General features: G+C 38.0%; 1 protein-coding gene across 2 annotated transcripts in view; it reads right to left on the minus strand.

The window, feature by feature from the left end:
- The window catches only part of BABAM2 (BRISC and BRCA1 A complex member 2), a 375203-nt gene that overhangs the window by 236804 nt on the left and 120216 nt on the right, over positions 1-18183 (minus strand). For both annotated transcript variants that reach the window (XM_081069729.1, XM_081069730.1), the window contains one exon: positions 8605-8679. In XM_081069729.1, coding sequence (XP_080925855.1) covers positions 8605-8679 — 75 coding nt within the window. The remainder of the gene's footprint in view (positions 1-8604; positions 8680-18183) is intronic.

Below are 18183 nucleotides of genomic sequence, written 5' to 3' on the forward strand. Positions count from 1 at the left end.
GCCATCCAGAAGCGATGTGTGACACAGAGCCTTTCCATTGTGATCACAAAATACGGGGAATGCTGCTGCCAAGTGCCATTTAATGAAAAGGCAGAGATCTTCAATACAGGAAGCGGTGTGTCGAACCTTAGTAACAGTGTGTGACACGTTTCAACTTGTTCAGTGCAGTCATCTGGGTGTGAGCTACAGTTGAGAGACGGTGTGTTTTCAAGTGTACCGTAAATCACCCTCCATCATAACAACACTCCGTGTCACACATTGCTTCTGGTATATGGCAATTTCTGTCAAATAAAAATATTACCATGTGTCCTCATCCACCTTATTCATTGTATCTGGCACCGTGCGACTTCTGGCTCTTCCCCAAAGTGAAAAAGATTCAGGTTATCGAAGCAGCCACAACAGAGCAACAAAAGACACTCGTGAAAGAGGACTTCCAGAACTGCTTCAGAAAGTGGCAAGAATGATGGAATGTGTGCTCGAAGTGAGGGGAAGTATTTTGAGGGGGATTAACAGCAATGTGTCTTTTACTATAATCAATTTTTTTTAATTTAAACATTTACCATATTGTTTGATCACACCTCATATGTTACACTTCCTTCCTCAAAAGGCTCACTTTGGTTTCTTGATCCCCTTCTTCTCCACCATGATCCCCTAGCTCCTCTCCAGTCCCAGCTGCCAATAATCAAGAGTAGGTATTCTGTCAACAGCTCCAAATAAACATTTACGGTCTTAGGCAAGTAACTTGAACTTCTTTGGACTTCATTCTTATGTCAATTAAGTAAATTCTCTAGAAAATGATCAAGGAGTCGGAGCTTCCAAGATGGAAGGGAGAACAGGAGCAAAGTGAAGGCATTGGGAATTCTCACAGCAGGACAGTGAGAAGAGCTGCCTGTTTCAGATTAATTGCACAGGCCAGGAAACAGTGTAAAACAGAATTGCATGGACAGATAAGCTTTGGAAGCAGTTATTTGTTTCAAGAGGAACCATTATTTCTTTCAAAAAGAGATTAAAGTATACTACTCTGGAAGCAATATTGCAGAGATTGGGCCTGAGAGAGAATGAGGCCAAGGAAATGAAATAGAAAGCTAATCCAGGTATAAAGAGATTATGACTACCTGCTTAATGAAGTCTGAAATCATTGTCCAAGCATTCAAGATCTTTCCAAGTCTTCTTTCCAGCTTTATCGCTCATTATTCCCTTGCAAGAAATCTCTCTTCCAGCCTAGATTATTACCTGCTCCCTAATTCCAGTACACCCACAGAGCCCCACCATTAATGACTTGATTATCCAACCTTCACCCTCTTCTTTTCCCGGTCTTTAAAAGCTAGGCCACTTCAGAAGTCTAGTTTATACCTAAACTTGGTCACAATGTCTTGGTCTCTAACCATTCCAATCCATAACAAATCTTCACATTTTTAAAGGCCTACTGTATATGCAGCATACATAAGTGCTTAACTGTTTTTAAATTAATGTTTGTTAACTATATTTTATCAACTGTATTATAAGGTATTTGGGGACACTGATTATCCTTTTATTTCTTTTTTTACTTGCCTAATCCTCTACAGATTCCAGTATCACTTTAAGTCAGAAATCAATACTTCCCGGTTCCTCATAGTACTGCACCCAAGCACCAAGCCCAGCCCATTCTGGGTACTCTGCTGCTGTCATTGTAAGCAGCTTGGGACACTGGGCAGGAGGTACAGGTGCTACCCCAGTGCAAGGTTCTCCTTCTGTCATCCATTGCGTCATACTAAGATCCTCCTTTGTACCACTTAATACCACTCCAAGCAGATTTATGTTGGCTCTCAATTTAGGGTCTTTCTTCAAACTCATTTATTCTCTCTACCTCAGAGGTAGAGACCGAGATAAGGAGTCTTAGCTTCCCATTTTAACTACTGAAGTTAAAATAATCTAGTAACACAGAGTATGTCTTCCTGCAGTGTGGTGTGTCGGAAAGACCACTGGCTTTGGAGCCAGGGAACTCTCATCCAAATTCCAGTCTCACAAACTTGTTATCTGGACCTCCAGAGTCCTTACCTATTTAAAAAGAAAAAGAAACACACACACACACACACACACACACACACACACAAAGTGAAAGGGAAAAATTATCTTGCGTAGTTATTGAGAATATTAAATAAGACAGTGTATATAAAGCACCCTAGTTCAGTTCCTACAAACATATTTATTCAGTACAAAATATTTCCCTTCTCTCACTTCTACCCTTTAAAGATAAGGATATTTGGGCCTTACCTCCAAAGATCCCTATTCCATTGACGTGAGGTAGGGCCAGGGTATCAGTGCAGCCCAGGATGAGAACCACTGACTTAAAGTTAAGTGGGATCATCCAGAGTTAAAGGGAGCCCCTGAGGCCCTTGAAATGCTGCCCACTTTTACAAGTTGCCCTAGCCAAGACTATGCAGCACAGATGCAACTGCCCCAAATTTACCTTCGTTCCATAGGTTCCTAAAATAATCTCAGGGAACCAAGCTACTTAATATGACGGCAATCAAGGTGGAAAATATCCAATAAGGATCTATCAGAATCCAGGTGTACCACATATCACAATGAAAATCACAAGAACACACCGCTCAGAAGATAATTTTAAAATATACTTTCTATGCCCTAGAGTACCTGAAAATCTAGGCCTAAACTGCTCTCTCTATTAAACTGTACATTAATTATCGTTCAGTTAGTGGCTCCCGTCACAACTTTAGCACCGTTAGCAACAGAATGTGTGATGGTTAATCTTATGTGTCAACTCGACAAGGCTAAGCGATGCCCAGACAGCTGGTAAAACATTATTTCTGGGTGTGTTTATGAGGGAGTTTCTTGAAGAGATTAGCATTTAAATCAGTAGACTGAGTAAAAAACATGTACCCTCGCCAATGGGGGTAAGTATCATCTACTCCCGGAGGGCTCAAATGGAACAAAAAGGCTCAGAAAGGGTGAATTCATATTCTCTCTCTCTCTCTCTCTCTCTCTCTCTCTCTCTCTCTCTCTCTTCTCTCTCTCTCTCTCTCTCTCTCTCTCTCTCTCTCTCTCTCTCTCTCTCTCTCTCTCTCTCTCACACACACACACACACCATTTCTCCTGCCCTTGAACATCAGAACTTCTGGTGTTCAGACTTCGTGAAGCCTTCAGACTCCATGACTTACACCAGCACCCCTCACCTCCCCTAGTTCTCAGACTTTCGGACTTGGACTGAATATACCACCGGCTCTCCTGGTTCTCTAGTTTGCAGGTGGCACATTGTGGGACTTCTCAGCCTCCTAAACCAAGTGAACCAATTCTTATAATAAATCTCCTCATATATATATACATATATATACATGTCTTACTGGTTTTGTTTCTCTGGAGAGCCCTGACTAATCCAAAATGGTTCCCTAGCTCAGAATCAGTGTCTACATCTGAAGGTGAAATGCAGTGTCAATTCATTTACTGCTGTCATATTCCAGCAATCAATGGACCGCCCGATGCTATGAGGAGTTGTACCTTATCCACCTGAGATGCTCTTTAGCACACCCTTCTGCAGCCTATCTGAGTCTCAGACTGCCAAGGCCAACACACACAGATATTGTTTGGCCTGCAGTGTTTCTTAAATATATTTATCCATTGTCATCGTTCAAAAAGCAGGTATTTTTCATATATATATATATATATATATGAACACCTGAGATATATATATATATATATATATGTATATATATATATATATATATAACACACCTGAGATTCTGGGCTCCTTTTAATAACATGAGCATATCAGGCAATGCTAAGCTCATAGTCTCACATGGAAACAACGCTGTAACTGAGTAGCATCTGCTGCCTTAGATGAAGCACACACTTGCTAGTTCACTACCGTTCTCACCATTTCCTACCATTTCTTATCAAGCCAGAGTCACTCTTTTCCAGTGCCTGCCTGGTCTGTGAGCATCTGCACTGGTAACCTAAGTTGGATTAGAAAGCAGGTTGACTACTCAGGTGAATCTGCTAGTCAGTGTCCGGCTGAGGAGGCAGCTCCTACCCAGGATATCAGCACACAAGGACCCTTGGGAGCTTTCCTCCATGTTCATAACCTTCTTAGACCACGTATGACTCCAATGTGGATGAGGATCTCCCGAAGACAGCTGCCTGTTCTAGGCCCCTGCACCTGTCCTGATAAGCTGCCGTGCGTTCCTGCTTTCTGTCTCTGTTTGAGCAGTGAGCCGTGGCCCATTCCCTGCACTGAGTGTGCCCTAACTGATCAGTACAGCCCCAGCGGCTTCCAGGGAAGGATGAGGAAAATGAGAGCTGTGTCTCCTGACACAGATGGCCTATTTTAGCTTTGCATCCTCAACTCACTTGTATAGAATGTCACGAGTCAGACACCATAGTGGGACTAAACTGCAGCAACAATCCATCAGGAAGAATGGACTCACGTGTGTTGTGACATGATACAAAGAAGAACACTGTGGGAGCTAGAAGTCCAAGTACTTCAGTCATAGTAAATTGGTGCGGTCTTGCGCCTGGGGGGCTAGGGCTCCATGGTACCTAGTCTAGAGACACCCCAGCAAGTATTTAGACTACTGCTGTGGACTAAATGTTTAGTGTACCCACCGAATTCATATGTTGAGGCTTAATCCCCAAAGTGATGGCATTTAGAGGAGGGGCTTTGGGAAGGTAATCAGGGCAGGTGAGTGGAGCCCTCATGAGTAGGATTAGTGTCCTTACAAGAAGTGACACCAGACAGAAGACCTCTCTCTCGGCCATGTGAGAATACAGAGAGAAGATGGCTGTCTACAAGCCAAGAAGCAGGCCCTTACCAGACAATGGATCTACTGGTGACTTGACCTTGGACTTCCCAGCTTCCAGAAATGTGAGAAATAAATATCGGTTGTTAAAGCCACCCAGTCTATGGTGTTTTTGTTATAGCTGCCCAAACTGACTAAGACAACTATAGGAACAGTTATGGTCTTACCAAACAAAAAAGGTGACATTGATTGTTTTGTTTTAAAGGTTATGTTTTCTCACATCCATTATCTACAGGAAACATTACTACTTAGCTTTCTAGTTTAGTAAGATCCAGCAATTTCCCAGATATTTCTGAATAACGCTACTATACTTCTGCATAATCCTAACTATAGGACTTAAGCTTCACCATATTCTGAATAAAACTGGTTCATTATTTTACGAGGCTAATTCGAACACGTATCATATTTACAAGTAAGCTTCTCCCCTCCTGAAACACTACATTCTTAGTTTCTGAGTACTTCTTTTTCAGATAATAAAAATTTTACTAGACAATTAAAACTTTTCCTTAGTTATTTCACGAGTATAGTTTTCCAGGAAAAAAAAATGCTTTATTAGCATCATATTCTTAGGCTTAATAACTCTTACAAGAAGAATAAGTACAAGTGAGGCCAGCCCAGTGGCTCAGGTGGTTGGAGCACTGTGTTCCTAATGCTGAGGTCACTGGTTTGATTCCCACATGGGCCAGTGAGCGGCGCCTCTACAGCTAAGATTGTGAACAACGGCTCTCCCTGGAGCTGGGCTGCTGAGTGCTGTCACGAGCTACCATGTGCCACCATGAGTGGCCGGCAGCCATCGTGAGCGGCCAACCAACGACTGGCACCAACTGCCTCAGCCGGGGGGAGCACAAGGCTCATAATACCAGCATGCGCCAGGGAGCTGTGTCCTACACAACTAGACTGAGAAATAACAGCTTGAACCGGAGTGGGGGGAGGTAGCAGAAGGGGGTGGAGAAGTACAGGAATATACATACGCCAATTTTCACCACATCCTAAAGAAAATTAAGAGCAGCATCTTCTAATGACCAGCTCTTCCTTATAAGAAAATATACAAATATACAACAATCTTTGGTTTAGTAACGGTAGAGAATACTTACACTTTTATCATTTCAGTAATTACTCCCCCCTTATTCTGTGGACCACTATTTCTCCCCACAAAGCAAACCAGCTGAGAAGTTCAGGGGCACGTACGTGGGCCCAAATGGGGCAGGCATGAGAAAATTGGTCTATGCCTATCTACAGACTATCCAGCATGGGATCTGCTTCCTGCTATGCGGACTACGGAAGCACAAGATTGGTACTACAACTCTCATCTAATTTATACTAGTTTGTGCCGGATTTCTACTGTCCAAAATAAAGGATCCTAACAAATACATAAGCATTTTTTTACTGACTGAGTTTTTATGTAAATGATTGATCTAACCCTTTGACTTACCTCAGCCAAGAATAAAATTCAGATGCTGAAGTCAGGACTCGATTTCAGAATAAATTCACTCTATCCCATGTAAGAAGCATATGTGCTTAGAGTATAATATTAAGCAAAATCATGATCACTGATTTAATGGCTTTTTCATTTTAACATTAAAAAATTCTATTAGTAGACAAAATAGGTACATTCGGACATATAAACTTATGAATTGACGATGCCTTCATCATAGTAATGAAATTTCACTGCAGCAAATCAGTAAGGTATATAGTCAAACTCCATGGTATCTCAATATTTAGAAATTATACTAGAAGTTGTACTTTATCTTTCATTTCTTTGGGATAGTGAGGTAAAACTACATTAATGCTGGTGAAGAGTATCCTAATCCTAGGAATTAGGGGTGTTTATTTTGGGACTTAGACTATCAGTGATAAGCCTGGTGATTACATTAGAAGCATCTAAATGTAATTAACATGTAAAGCAGTTCTAATGTAAACCTTGTTTTACGAGTATAGCCAAATGTTCCAAGGTTATAATTTAACAACTTCAGGAATTTAGATCTTAAAACCCTAAACAGTTATTCTGGATTACTTCTGGTATGCACGTAGGTTTTTTTTGTTTTGTTTTGTTTTGCTATTGTTTTGTGTTATACAGGAGTTTCTCTTTTTTTGTCTTTGTTGTTTTACTCTCTTGGCATGAACTAAACATCTAGAAAGATATTAGTATAGCAAGGTAGGTATATCGTCTATAGGAGAAAAATAATTTCATAGTACTTTCCGGGGTGGGGAGGGGGCTTTCCAATTTTGCCAAATACGTTCCATCTTTCTGCTATTTGACTGGCAAGGAAAGTAAGGACATAATAAAAAGATAGAATTTTTAGACTAGAAAAAAAGAAAATTTGATTTTGAAGAGAAAAATAACTAAGTATATTATGATCCAAGAGCAATTTTTTCCTTCGACCCTCAAGAATATGAGCAGAGGCAACATCAAGTTCAAAGAAACAGGACAACCAATCAAATTGATAAGTCCCAACAAATCAAAACAGAGATACTGTAAAACTGTAAACTATGGAGTAAAGTGATTATATAAATAATGCACTCTCATTTATTTTTTTTGTCTCATATATTATTGAATCTGGTTTACAATGAGCTGAAATAGAGTTTTAACTGGAATACATAAAGGTCAAAGAGTCTGTGATCTAAGAGTTTCAAAAGAAACACCTTGCTATTCTAACAGCACAGTAAATGCTGAACCAAATTAATTATGCTTGGTAATCACAGTTCTAATATGTATATTTTCTATAAAGGCGTAAAGAGAAACTAATATAAATTGCTGACTTCCATTTTCACTTGAACTTCACAACCCTTGGATACAGAGTGGAAAACGAGTCAACTAGAAACTAAAAATGAAAGGTTAATGAGGCACAAAAATCTGGGGGGGGAAATAATTCCCCCCCGGAGTGGAATGTATTTAAAAAAGTGTTCCCTAATCTTTTCTATAGTCTATAGTTCATATTCCACCTTCCAATCATTATCAAGATTAATATCTAATATTATTCACTGACTACTACAATATGCAGGAAAACTTGTGCAAGCATTTTGTCTTCTCTCTAGACTGTTATAAATACCATTAATTCTTTGAACAACATCAAATTAGGAAAGCTGAAACTGTTCTTACCTTAGACTAACGCTATATAACCACAGACTGGAATATGGAGCTGAGGGCAGTCACAACCCAAATCCTCATCTATGATGAACCCAGGCTTTTGTCTTCAGGCTTCCTGATCAGAACTTGCTTCCTGGTCCATTTAGTTTCTTTCACACTAACCACGGCCTACTCACTTGCATTCCACCTCTTCTCTGCAAAGCATTTGCAGACCCTGCCCAAAGCAGCTGCTCCTCAAGCCATATCTTGCCTGCATCACATTTTAAAGAATGCCATGTACACTGGTCTAACCCAATTCTGGGTCTCTCCAGGACAGCCCAATTTTGAAGGTGCCTGAGATCAACTGCTAACATAAAGAAAATGTTCTTTGGCACAGCATAGTTAATATGCAATCTGACTGAAAGACAAAATGTGTTATTAGACAATTTCTATGAGAGCCTTTCATCCCAATAAAATTACTAACTAAAGGTACTGTTTTCCAAAGTTTAATTTATTTACACTAATTTTATCTTATAAGAAAATTTCATTTCAAAATAACTTTTAGGGCTACTATTTTAGCTTTTAGGTAACAAAGGAACTCAGTGGATCTTCACGCAATTAATATTTTAATAGAATTCATCATCAGAACAAAATGCTGGCAAACCAGTCAGACAAATATTCAGGGTTAAATAATTACTTAAAACGCTCATTTATATTCTCCTATTGATAATTATATATTTTTACCTTGAGAAGGTATGTGGGAATATTACTGAAATCCACCGGCAACTTCAAAAGAAAACGAGCTGAAAATTCACCAGTCTGTAGAAAGAAAGGTATAATAATAAGATTAAAATCAAAAACAGATTGTGAAGTGACAATTATGGCCAAGGCCACTAGTTCAACCTGTTCAAAATACTGACATCTTCAATTTGGGAAAGCAACATGAAGAAAGAAAAGAAGGCTGGAAAAGTAGGGGAGGATCAAAAGGAAGTATTAAATTATTAGTTACTAAAAAGCAAAATTAGAATTTTTTAAATCCGCATTTTAAATGTGCAATAAAGTTATGAGTATCACTTTTTTTGTCTTTTAAAAGTCTAAAAAGAATACCTGACTCTATGATTTTCTAAAAATCCAAACACTAGAGATATACCTGCCCTTTCAATTCATTTGTATTTTCTAAAGCATTCAGACCACTTCACTAATATTTATAACCCACAGGCTCATGACATGTATCACCAGCCTTTATACTGTTGTCTAGAAGTGCATATAAAGGTTAAACTTCTCCCCATATAAAGCAGTACATCAGTGGGTACCCTAAAGAGGTTTAATTTCCTGACAATCTGTTAACATCATTATCATCAACTAATGTTTTTTGGTACTTCTTTCTATGATCCAATCTTCATAGGAAAGATGGACAGAAGTTTGGCGATTTAAAACGTTTAACTAAACTACAAATAATACCTTCTATTTTTTAAAAGAGAAAATTCATGTAAAAGAAAAAAGTTTCTTTCTCAATTTTTATGATGGGAAAGGCTTAAGGAATCACATTGTTTTAAACTATGCCAGTCTAGAGGAAGGGTTTTCCAACTGGGCTATGCAGAACCGAGGGGTCCCAAGGAAACTCTGTAAAGACAACAAAGGTGGGTGCTGAGCTGTTGGGGTTCTGGGTCTTCCAGCCTCTCTCATTGCAAGCCTGCAGCTCAGCTTGGGATTCTGACATACTGGGTTTCACTATGATATAATGTTTGAAGCAATGACTCCAAGAATAGTCTAGAACTATGTACTCTAAAGAGTGGATCTCTATCCTTTTCATACTGTGACTCGTAAAGAGCTCCCCATATCTCTACTACCTTTCCCCCTTAAAAAAAATATAAGTATCTCAAACTCCCCAAAACATATCTGTAAACATAGTAAGCATTTACAATTTTTTTTAATGATGGCTGGGTGAACACACTTAAGCACACAGGCATATTTCTACAGATGATTCCACAATATGTGACACCGTTCCTGTCTACAAACACCCTAGCAACTAACTGGCTTCAAGGTCCTGGCCCTAATTTCAAAACTCTGACCTAAAACCTTGAAAATGCAAACAGAAATATAAACCTTGAGCTCAAAAGATAACAATGATAACTACCATCTGCGTAGTTGTTCACTGTTTGTTTTCCTGCTTACAACATCTTTTAACTTCTATCAACCTCTGGCAAAGGACACAACACTTCTTCATCACAAGCCTAACTCTGTGACAGAAAAGGCAGAAATGAGAGAGCTGAATGAACAGAATCAAAGCTGAGGCAAGCCAGACGGAGTCACAGCAGCCACCAGGAATGCCAGCGGCGAGAAACAGAACTAGTCCTCAGAGCTGAGAGGCTGCACTGAGTATGAAACGCCAATACATGCAGGTGACTCAACACCCAGCACCAGAGAGGGTAGTTAAGTACCACTTAAGGACCTACAGACAGCTCACCATGGTGGGTGGGAGAAGGTCTTTGAAAGATCCTAATAAAATTCTTACCTTCTGTTGCCATCTAAGATTACTAAAAAGGTGTGGTTTTGGTGTTATGTTAAGCTCCAAGGACTCTAACACTAACATACCGTGTTAAGTATGATTCTTTGGACCTAAGAGTCTGTTGTTAAGTCTAAGAGGTCATTAAAAGCAGTAAGTATAGGGCAATATACAAAGTACAGAGTTAAATGGGCGCTTAAGAGGGGCACCTAGCCCAGTGGGAGTTTGGAAGTGGGTATGGAAGGAACAGAAAAGTCTTCCTTTAGTGCTGTGTACAGTGCTACAGAGGAAGGAACACTCACCAAAGAATACATGTTTCCACCAACTGTCCCCACTCTCTTTCTCCTATGTAATAAGTTTTTCCTCTTTATCCATTCACTTCCATCAGCATGCACACATCATTTTAAAAAGTCTTTCTTGACTTCATATCCCTCTTCAGGTCCATCTCATTTCTTATTCTACTTTACAAAATAATCTCTCATAAAGAATTAGTCTATATTCAAGGTCTACATTTCCTCTTTTATTATTCTCTTGAACGCTCCTCAGGCAGCCTTTCTTCCCCACCAGAACACCAAAACAGCTCATCAAGGACCTCCCCATTGCCAAATCCCATGTCATTCCTCAGTCCTCACCTATTCCTTATTCTATCAGCAGCACTTTGAGAGACCTGCTCCCTCTTTTCCTGGAACATTCTTCACTTGGTTTCCAGGACCCCACTCTCTCTTGACTTCTTCTCTACTTCACTGGCCCTCCCTCTGAGCTCCCCAATCTCTGAACACTGGAATATACCAAGGGCTTAACCCCAAGACCTTTTTCCTTTATCTGCACTCCCCAGGTGATCTCATTTAGGCTCATGACTTTAAATGCCATTTATAGGGTAATGATTCCCAAATGTCATATCTCTATCCCAGACCTCCTACTAACTCAAGTTTCATTTACCCAACTACCGTAACTAAAACCCAACTCGCTCTTCCTTTGATAGTTATCCATTTCAATAAATGCCAATTTCATTCTTTCTGCCTCTCAGGCCAAAAAAACCTCAGAATCATCCTTGACTCCTATCTTTCTCTCACAATCCACATTCAAAATGGCAGCAAAACCTGCTGCCACCTTCAATTTATATGCTAAGTCCAACCACTTCTCACCACCTCCACAACCACAAGCACCTGATCTGAGCCACTATTATCTCTAGCCCGATAATTATGATCACGCTGACAGCTTCAGCCCTGTTCACCTGCAGGTTATTCCCATGGTGATGGGACACATTAGTCACGTGATGATCCTTCTCTGCTCCAAACTCAAATGGTGGGGAATTAGTAACAACTGAGCTAAGGTGTGAAAGAGGTGAGGTGGTAAACCATGGGGAATGTGGGGGAAAACACCCCAGGCAAAGAGAACAGCAAGTATAAACAGGGGTAATGTAGGAGTATTCCTGGATATCCAGTATTACTGGAGCAAGAAAATCACTGATACTGCTCTGAGTCATCCAGAAACTGTTCTCTATAGTGTGAGCAATTTCTGCTAAACCCCTACAGGAAAGATGTGCCACAATCATTCATAAAATTAGTGAACACTACAATGGCTGCTACATCTATGTGGACATTTGGTAAGTCATTTCTGGACATGTTGAGACAGGTTTTTAAAAAGTACCCACGAATTAGAAAAAATTGGTTGGACAGACAATATATATTCAAACTCATTCATTCCTTCTTCATTTTCAATTTCCAGAGGCAAACCACCTACCAATCAATAAATAGCCATTTCTACCAACTAGTCTAAAATGTTAATCTGTAAGTTAAAATGGCAATCTCAAAATTTAGTTTCTTAGACTCCTACATATATTTTTGAATATATGGCTCTTATGTATATTTTTTTGAAACAACAAAAGAAGTGAAATATGAGATTCAAAAAATTAAAAGAACTCTTGTACATAAAAGGTAATCAGAAAGATAATTGCATGTTTAGCACTTGGACTCATTGGAACTGCTAGTTATTTTAGTCCATGCACTGTATTTTAGTTCTTTTGCCCTTTTTTAGTTTGTATAATACATTTTTATTCTCCCAGCTATTTTAGACCAACATTCTTTTAAAAATGCTCCCTTTATCCCTTCTCAAAATGTTGATCCTAGAACGAGTATAAATTTATGTTTATTGGCAACAGACTGATTTATACAACTAAATTCATAATAAATGAAACTTAAGCCCGTGAAAAGAAGCCAGTCTAATAGAAACCATAAAAGTGTTTTATGATCTCCAACTTTTAAGCTTACTATAGATTTTGTATGTTCCTACTGAGAGATTAAAGAAAACTTACCATGTTTCCCCGAAAATCAGACCTACCCAGAAAATAAGCCCTAGCATGATTTTTCAGGGTGACAGCCCCTGAACCTAAGCCATAATGTGTCTTTTGAAGCAAAAATTAATATAAGACCCGGTCTTATTTTCGGGGAAACACGGTAGCACTTGTTTCTAATAGCGCTGGCAATGTTAGCAACTAAGACTCAAGAATTCAGTTTACAATTCTTCCCCTGATTTGCCTTGTGACCTGTAAGCTAATCTTCCTCTGTGAAACTGAGTAAATGGTGATTTAAAATATATCTTAATGTAAAATCTGAGCTCTACACATGATATGAGAAGCAAGACACAAGTGAAAAATCGTTTCCGAATTCTACCGCAGACAATGATTTTTTTCCTGTGTTTTCATATTTGAAGATCCAACAGTTATTCAGACAATTTATGGTCACTCTGTTGTAACGTCAAAGATTGCTTCCATAGCAATCTCTTCTGTAAGCTGAAAATGAGACATTTAGATGCAGCCAAGTGAACAGAATAATTTGATTTTTTTGTCAATCCTTGGTCAAATCTTCTCTTGGAAAGACATAAAAAATTATCTGACCTATGACTGTTAAAATGTCAGCCATTCCACCAACTGCCTTAATGGCAATTTCCCCAGCATTAGGGATAAATGTGTGCGTCCTTCCATTTTTCAAGTTATAGTACATTGGCAAGTAACTTAAACCAACAAGACTAAGTTTTGGCTCATATTTTACATTAAGATATGTTTTAAATCACCATTTACTCATTTTCACAGAGGAAGTTTAGTTTACAGGTCACAAGGAAAATCAGGGGCAGAATTGAAAATTGAATTCTTGAGTCTTAGTTTCCAACGCTATTAGAAACAAGTGCTAAGTTTTCTTCAGTCTCTCAGTAGCAAACCACAGAATGTATAGTAGGCTTTAAAGCTGGCAATCATAAAGCACTTTTTTATTAGGTCTAAGCATTTCTTCTGGTAATAGCAGCTATGTCATAGATTTCTCCTCCTTTTGGAGGTAACAGGTAGGCATCTTATGCAGAATGGATTCCAACCCCAGGTTGCTCTATAAAGGGAAATTTACTTTCTTTCTTAGACACTGTTCCCTGTCAACAAACAAGCTGTCATCTGAAATTTACTGCTTTTAGATTGCTAAATCTAAGAAATACTCAAGAATGGCTGTAACTTTAGCTGGGTGACAGCCTGGTAAGGGCAATTCTCCAAAAGGACGCTGACAACCAATAGCTTAAGTCTGGACATTGTTCCTTGGCAAATGCATAATTATGTACTACATGTGAAAAAGAAAACCAAAATTAGTCCAATTAGAACATCTCATACTTTACAAAAAGGTTTTCTAAGATATAATATTTAATTTTCCCCAAAACTCTATTCAGTAGATCTAATTCATTTATACCTATTTTAGAAATGAGAAAATTGAAGCTTAGAACAATCAAGATGCCTGATAATGGCATTGTACACCAGAAGCTAAACATTAATGAGAGAATAATAAAGAATCAGAGCTCAATCTAAGGCTCAAGACCAATGCATCCATTCATTCCTATGAATTAAGAGCCTAAAATGTACCAGGCCTTATACTGCGAGTATAATGAGTAAAAGAGACACAATCCCTGCCCTCCTGAAGCTTATACTCTAGTAAATCAGATAGTACTAATATAATACTCCTATAAGTTATAACCTATGAAAAATACTATCAAAGAAAGGGCAGGGTGTGCTGAGAGAGTATTTCATGAAGAGCTGACCTGTCTAGGCTTGGGGGTTCATTTCTTTGAGGGACCCTTTGAAAAGCCAAGTCAAAGACCATGTGAAAAAATAAACAATACCAGCCAGGAGAACTTAGAAGAAGAAAAGTAATGAAGAGGGCTGGCTACACCAGATAGTAAAGCATAATATAAAGACACAATAATTAGAGCAAAGTAGAACTGGTGTTTCATACGCACACAGACCAGGGGCACAGAAAGTAAGCATAGAAATAAGCCCCAAAACATTGAGTGTATGACTGATGGTGTCAGACAACTGGGTAGCCATCTAGGAACAAACAAAAGTTAGATCCATATTTCACATCATATAGGAAGATAAAGACTAAGTGGATTAAAGATTTCAGTGTAAAAACTAAAATCATAAAGAATAAAACACTGATGAATGTTTTAGAACAGAGAATGTCTTTCTAATATGACTCCAAATTCAGAAGCGATAAAGGAAAAGATAGATACACTTGACTACCTGAACACAAAAAAATTTGGGTGTGGCAAACCACCATCAGCAAAGTTAAAGACAACTGACAAACTTAGAGAAATGTATTTGCAATTCTATCACAAAGACCTAATGTCCTTAATGAATAAGAGATTAAAACCCCAAGAGAAAAACAGGCAAAGGCTATGTACAAAAAACAAAGTGACTCTTAAACATATGAAAAAATGCTTAACCTCACTCGTAAAAAGGAATACAAATTAAAACTAAACTGAACATAATTTTTCACCAAACATATTGGCAGAAATATATCAGCACTTTAAAGATATCACTGCACTGTTTTCTTACCATTGTTTTTTAATTACTTAATTAATTTTAAATTTATTGGGGTGACATTGGTAAATAAGATTATGTAAGTTTCAAGTCTACAATATTATAATACATCATCTGTATACTGAATTGTGTAGGTAGCACCCAAAGTTTAGTCTCCTGTCACCATATATTTAACCCTCTTTGCCCTCTTCAACCTCTCCCCACCTCCCTTACCCCCTGATAACCACCATACTATTGTCTGTGAAAATGAGTTTTCTTATTTGTTTCTTTGTTTTATTCATTAACGTGTTGCTTCCGGTTGTATATCCCACACGAGTGATCACCTCCATTGATTTTGATGAAAAAATCAGTGGCGACTCAAATAATTGTTCACCTACATATCAAGTATCATTTTTCTGTGGCTGCTTAAGATTTTCTCTTTATGTCTGGTTTTCAGTATTTTGACTATAATGTGCTTTGTTTGTTTTTCTTTACATTTGTCTTGGTTGGGGTTTGTTGAGATTTAAATCTGTAAATTAATGCCTTTCACCATATTTGGGAATCTCTGGATATTATTTCATCAAATATTTTCCTGCCCTATCTTTTTATCCTCTCCTCTCCTTCTAGGACTCTGCTTTCATGTATATTAGATGTTTTGAATTTGTCCCATAAGCTCTGCTCTCCCTTCTAAGTATCAACCTCCATCCAGCAGCTGCCTGCTTCTGATCACTCTCCAGCACATTCAGGCATATGGCTTTATATTTTGTCTAGAGCTTATAGTTATTTGTGGAAGGGTTAATACAAGAGGAGCTACCTGGTCTTTATGCAAAGTAGAATCTGACAGAAATCTACAAATATGTTAATACGCTGTTGACAATACTGTGGAGAAACAATCAGTCTCATTTATTGCTGCTGGATTAATAAATTTGTATACTAAATTTTATGGAGGGCACTTTGGTGGTAATATTATAAACACATAAAATCTTTGACCCAGCAATTGCACTAATAGTTATTTATCTTACAGACATGCTTGAACCCATGCAAAAGGACATGTGCAAGATTATTTATTACAGTATTATTTGTAACAGCAAAAGATTTAAAACAACAAGAGAGTTCAGATTATAAATCACAGTTCAATTATACAAGTACAATGTAATAATATACAAGTCTTTTTAAAAAGAATGAGGGAGTTCTCTATGTGCTTATAGGCAAAAAGTCTCCGATCTATATAAAATCAAAAGCAAGGTGCAAAACAGTATATGATATATGTTACCATTTGCATAAAAAAGAAGGGAATATATATGGATTTGTATTTGCTTATATGTGCATTAAAAAATTCTGAAGAGCTACACTAGAAAAAAAGCTATACTGGTGCTTACATGGGGCATGAGAAGGAAAGAAGGTGGTATGATTTGGGTAGACACATGATAATGATGGGAGGAAGATTTTTCACTATATAGTTTTCAATAGATTTTGATTTTTGAATAATACATTATCTACTCAAACATTTTTTAAAAGGGATTTGAAATTTTAAATTAAAAGCGTGTACAACGAGATGCTCATAATTCATGCATTCACTCATTCATGCATTCAACAAACATTTATTGAGCACCTACTGTGCCAAGCACCAGGCTAAGTAATGGCGATCTTAAGACCAACAAAATACAGTCTCTATCCTCACAGCGCTTAAAGTCTACTTTGAGTAGACAAATATTACAGTGTGATGATCTGACAGAAATATTTACAGGATGTTTTGGAAGTGATTGAGTTAGGAGTCTTAGTTTCAGGTAACATACGCAATTCCAATTCAAACTAACTTGAGCAAATAAAGATAATTTATTATTAGCATATGTGGTATCTCAAGGAATCTAAGATTAAAAATGTAGCCTGGCCTTGGTTCGAATGACTCTAAAACCCTCTGTATCGTCTCTTGGTCTCTTGTCTCTACTCCTTCTGTGCTTCATCTTACTTTCTCTCCAGTTAGTACCTTCTGATTCTTCTGACTCGTTAATACAAGGGGGGAAAAGCTCCCATCTTCACACGGTACAGACCAGTTACTCATAACAAGACCAATTTCACTCAGTACTAACCCCAAATTCCCAGGCAAGAATTCTGTTTGGCTTATGTGCCTCCTGATCTAATCAACACTATTTCCACAGTTCTTTATAGTAAAAAAAAGTTAGTGTTACCATCAATTCACTAAAAATATTAATAACTAAATATTAGGAATTAATAAAATAGGAAATACTTGGGGGCAGAGGAAGTTTTTGTACATTTCCCAAATGTCATAAAAATATCTGAGGGTTTTCTTGTAGAACATTTCAAATACCAGATTTGTATTTTTCCTTTTAGTGCATGGAGACAAGGCTTTAAAAACCCAAGTCAGCTGTTCTTTTGAAGATACTTGTAGATTCCCTTCATGCTGACAAAAATGTGCCTTGGTGATTGGGTCTTCTTCTGAATTCTTATACAGGCTGAATAAGCCATTTGAGATTTAATCTATCCAGCACTGCTATTTCATTTCTTACAAATATGTGTTGGGTCTTCTCAACACAATTTTAACACCTTCAAGAGCAAACGCTATGACTGGTATACTGCTCTTTTTTAATCCAAACTCTAGCACAGTAGACTTTCCATAAATTTATGTAAGTCCTACACTGGCTTAGCCCTATTAAATTGCATCTTATGGGATTGGTACAGCATTCTACTACATAAAAATATAATTTTAAATATTGACTCTACAGCTTTTCATAATAACTATCTTTTCAAGCTCTGTGTTATCAGAACAAAATGAAAAGCATGCTTTTCAATACCCTAATAAAACAATGAACATAACAGGACCAAAGAAGAAAAAGCCCGGTGACATTCCACAAGACACCTGATGCCTGACAAAAGTAATATCCAATTTTAGGTGTAGCTCTACCATAGATTCAAACAACTAAGAAAGGAGCATATAGCCAGTAAAATACTGGGGAAGAATGACCAA

This window comes from Rhinolophus hipposideros (genome assembly GCF_964194185.1).
Source record: "Rhinolophus hipposideros genome assembly, chromosome: 12".
NCBI classification, from domain to species: domain Eukaryota; kingdom Metazoa; phylum Chordata; class Mammalia; order Chiroptera; family Rhinolophidae; genus Rhinolophus; species Rhinolophus hipposideros.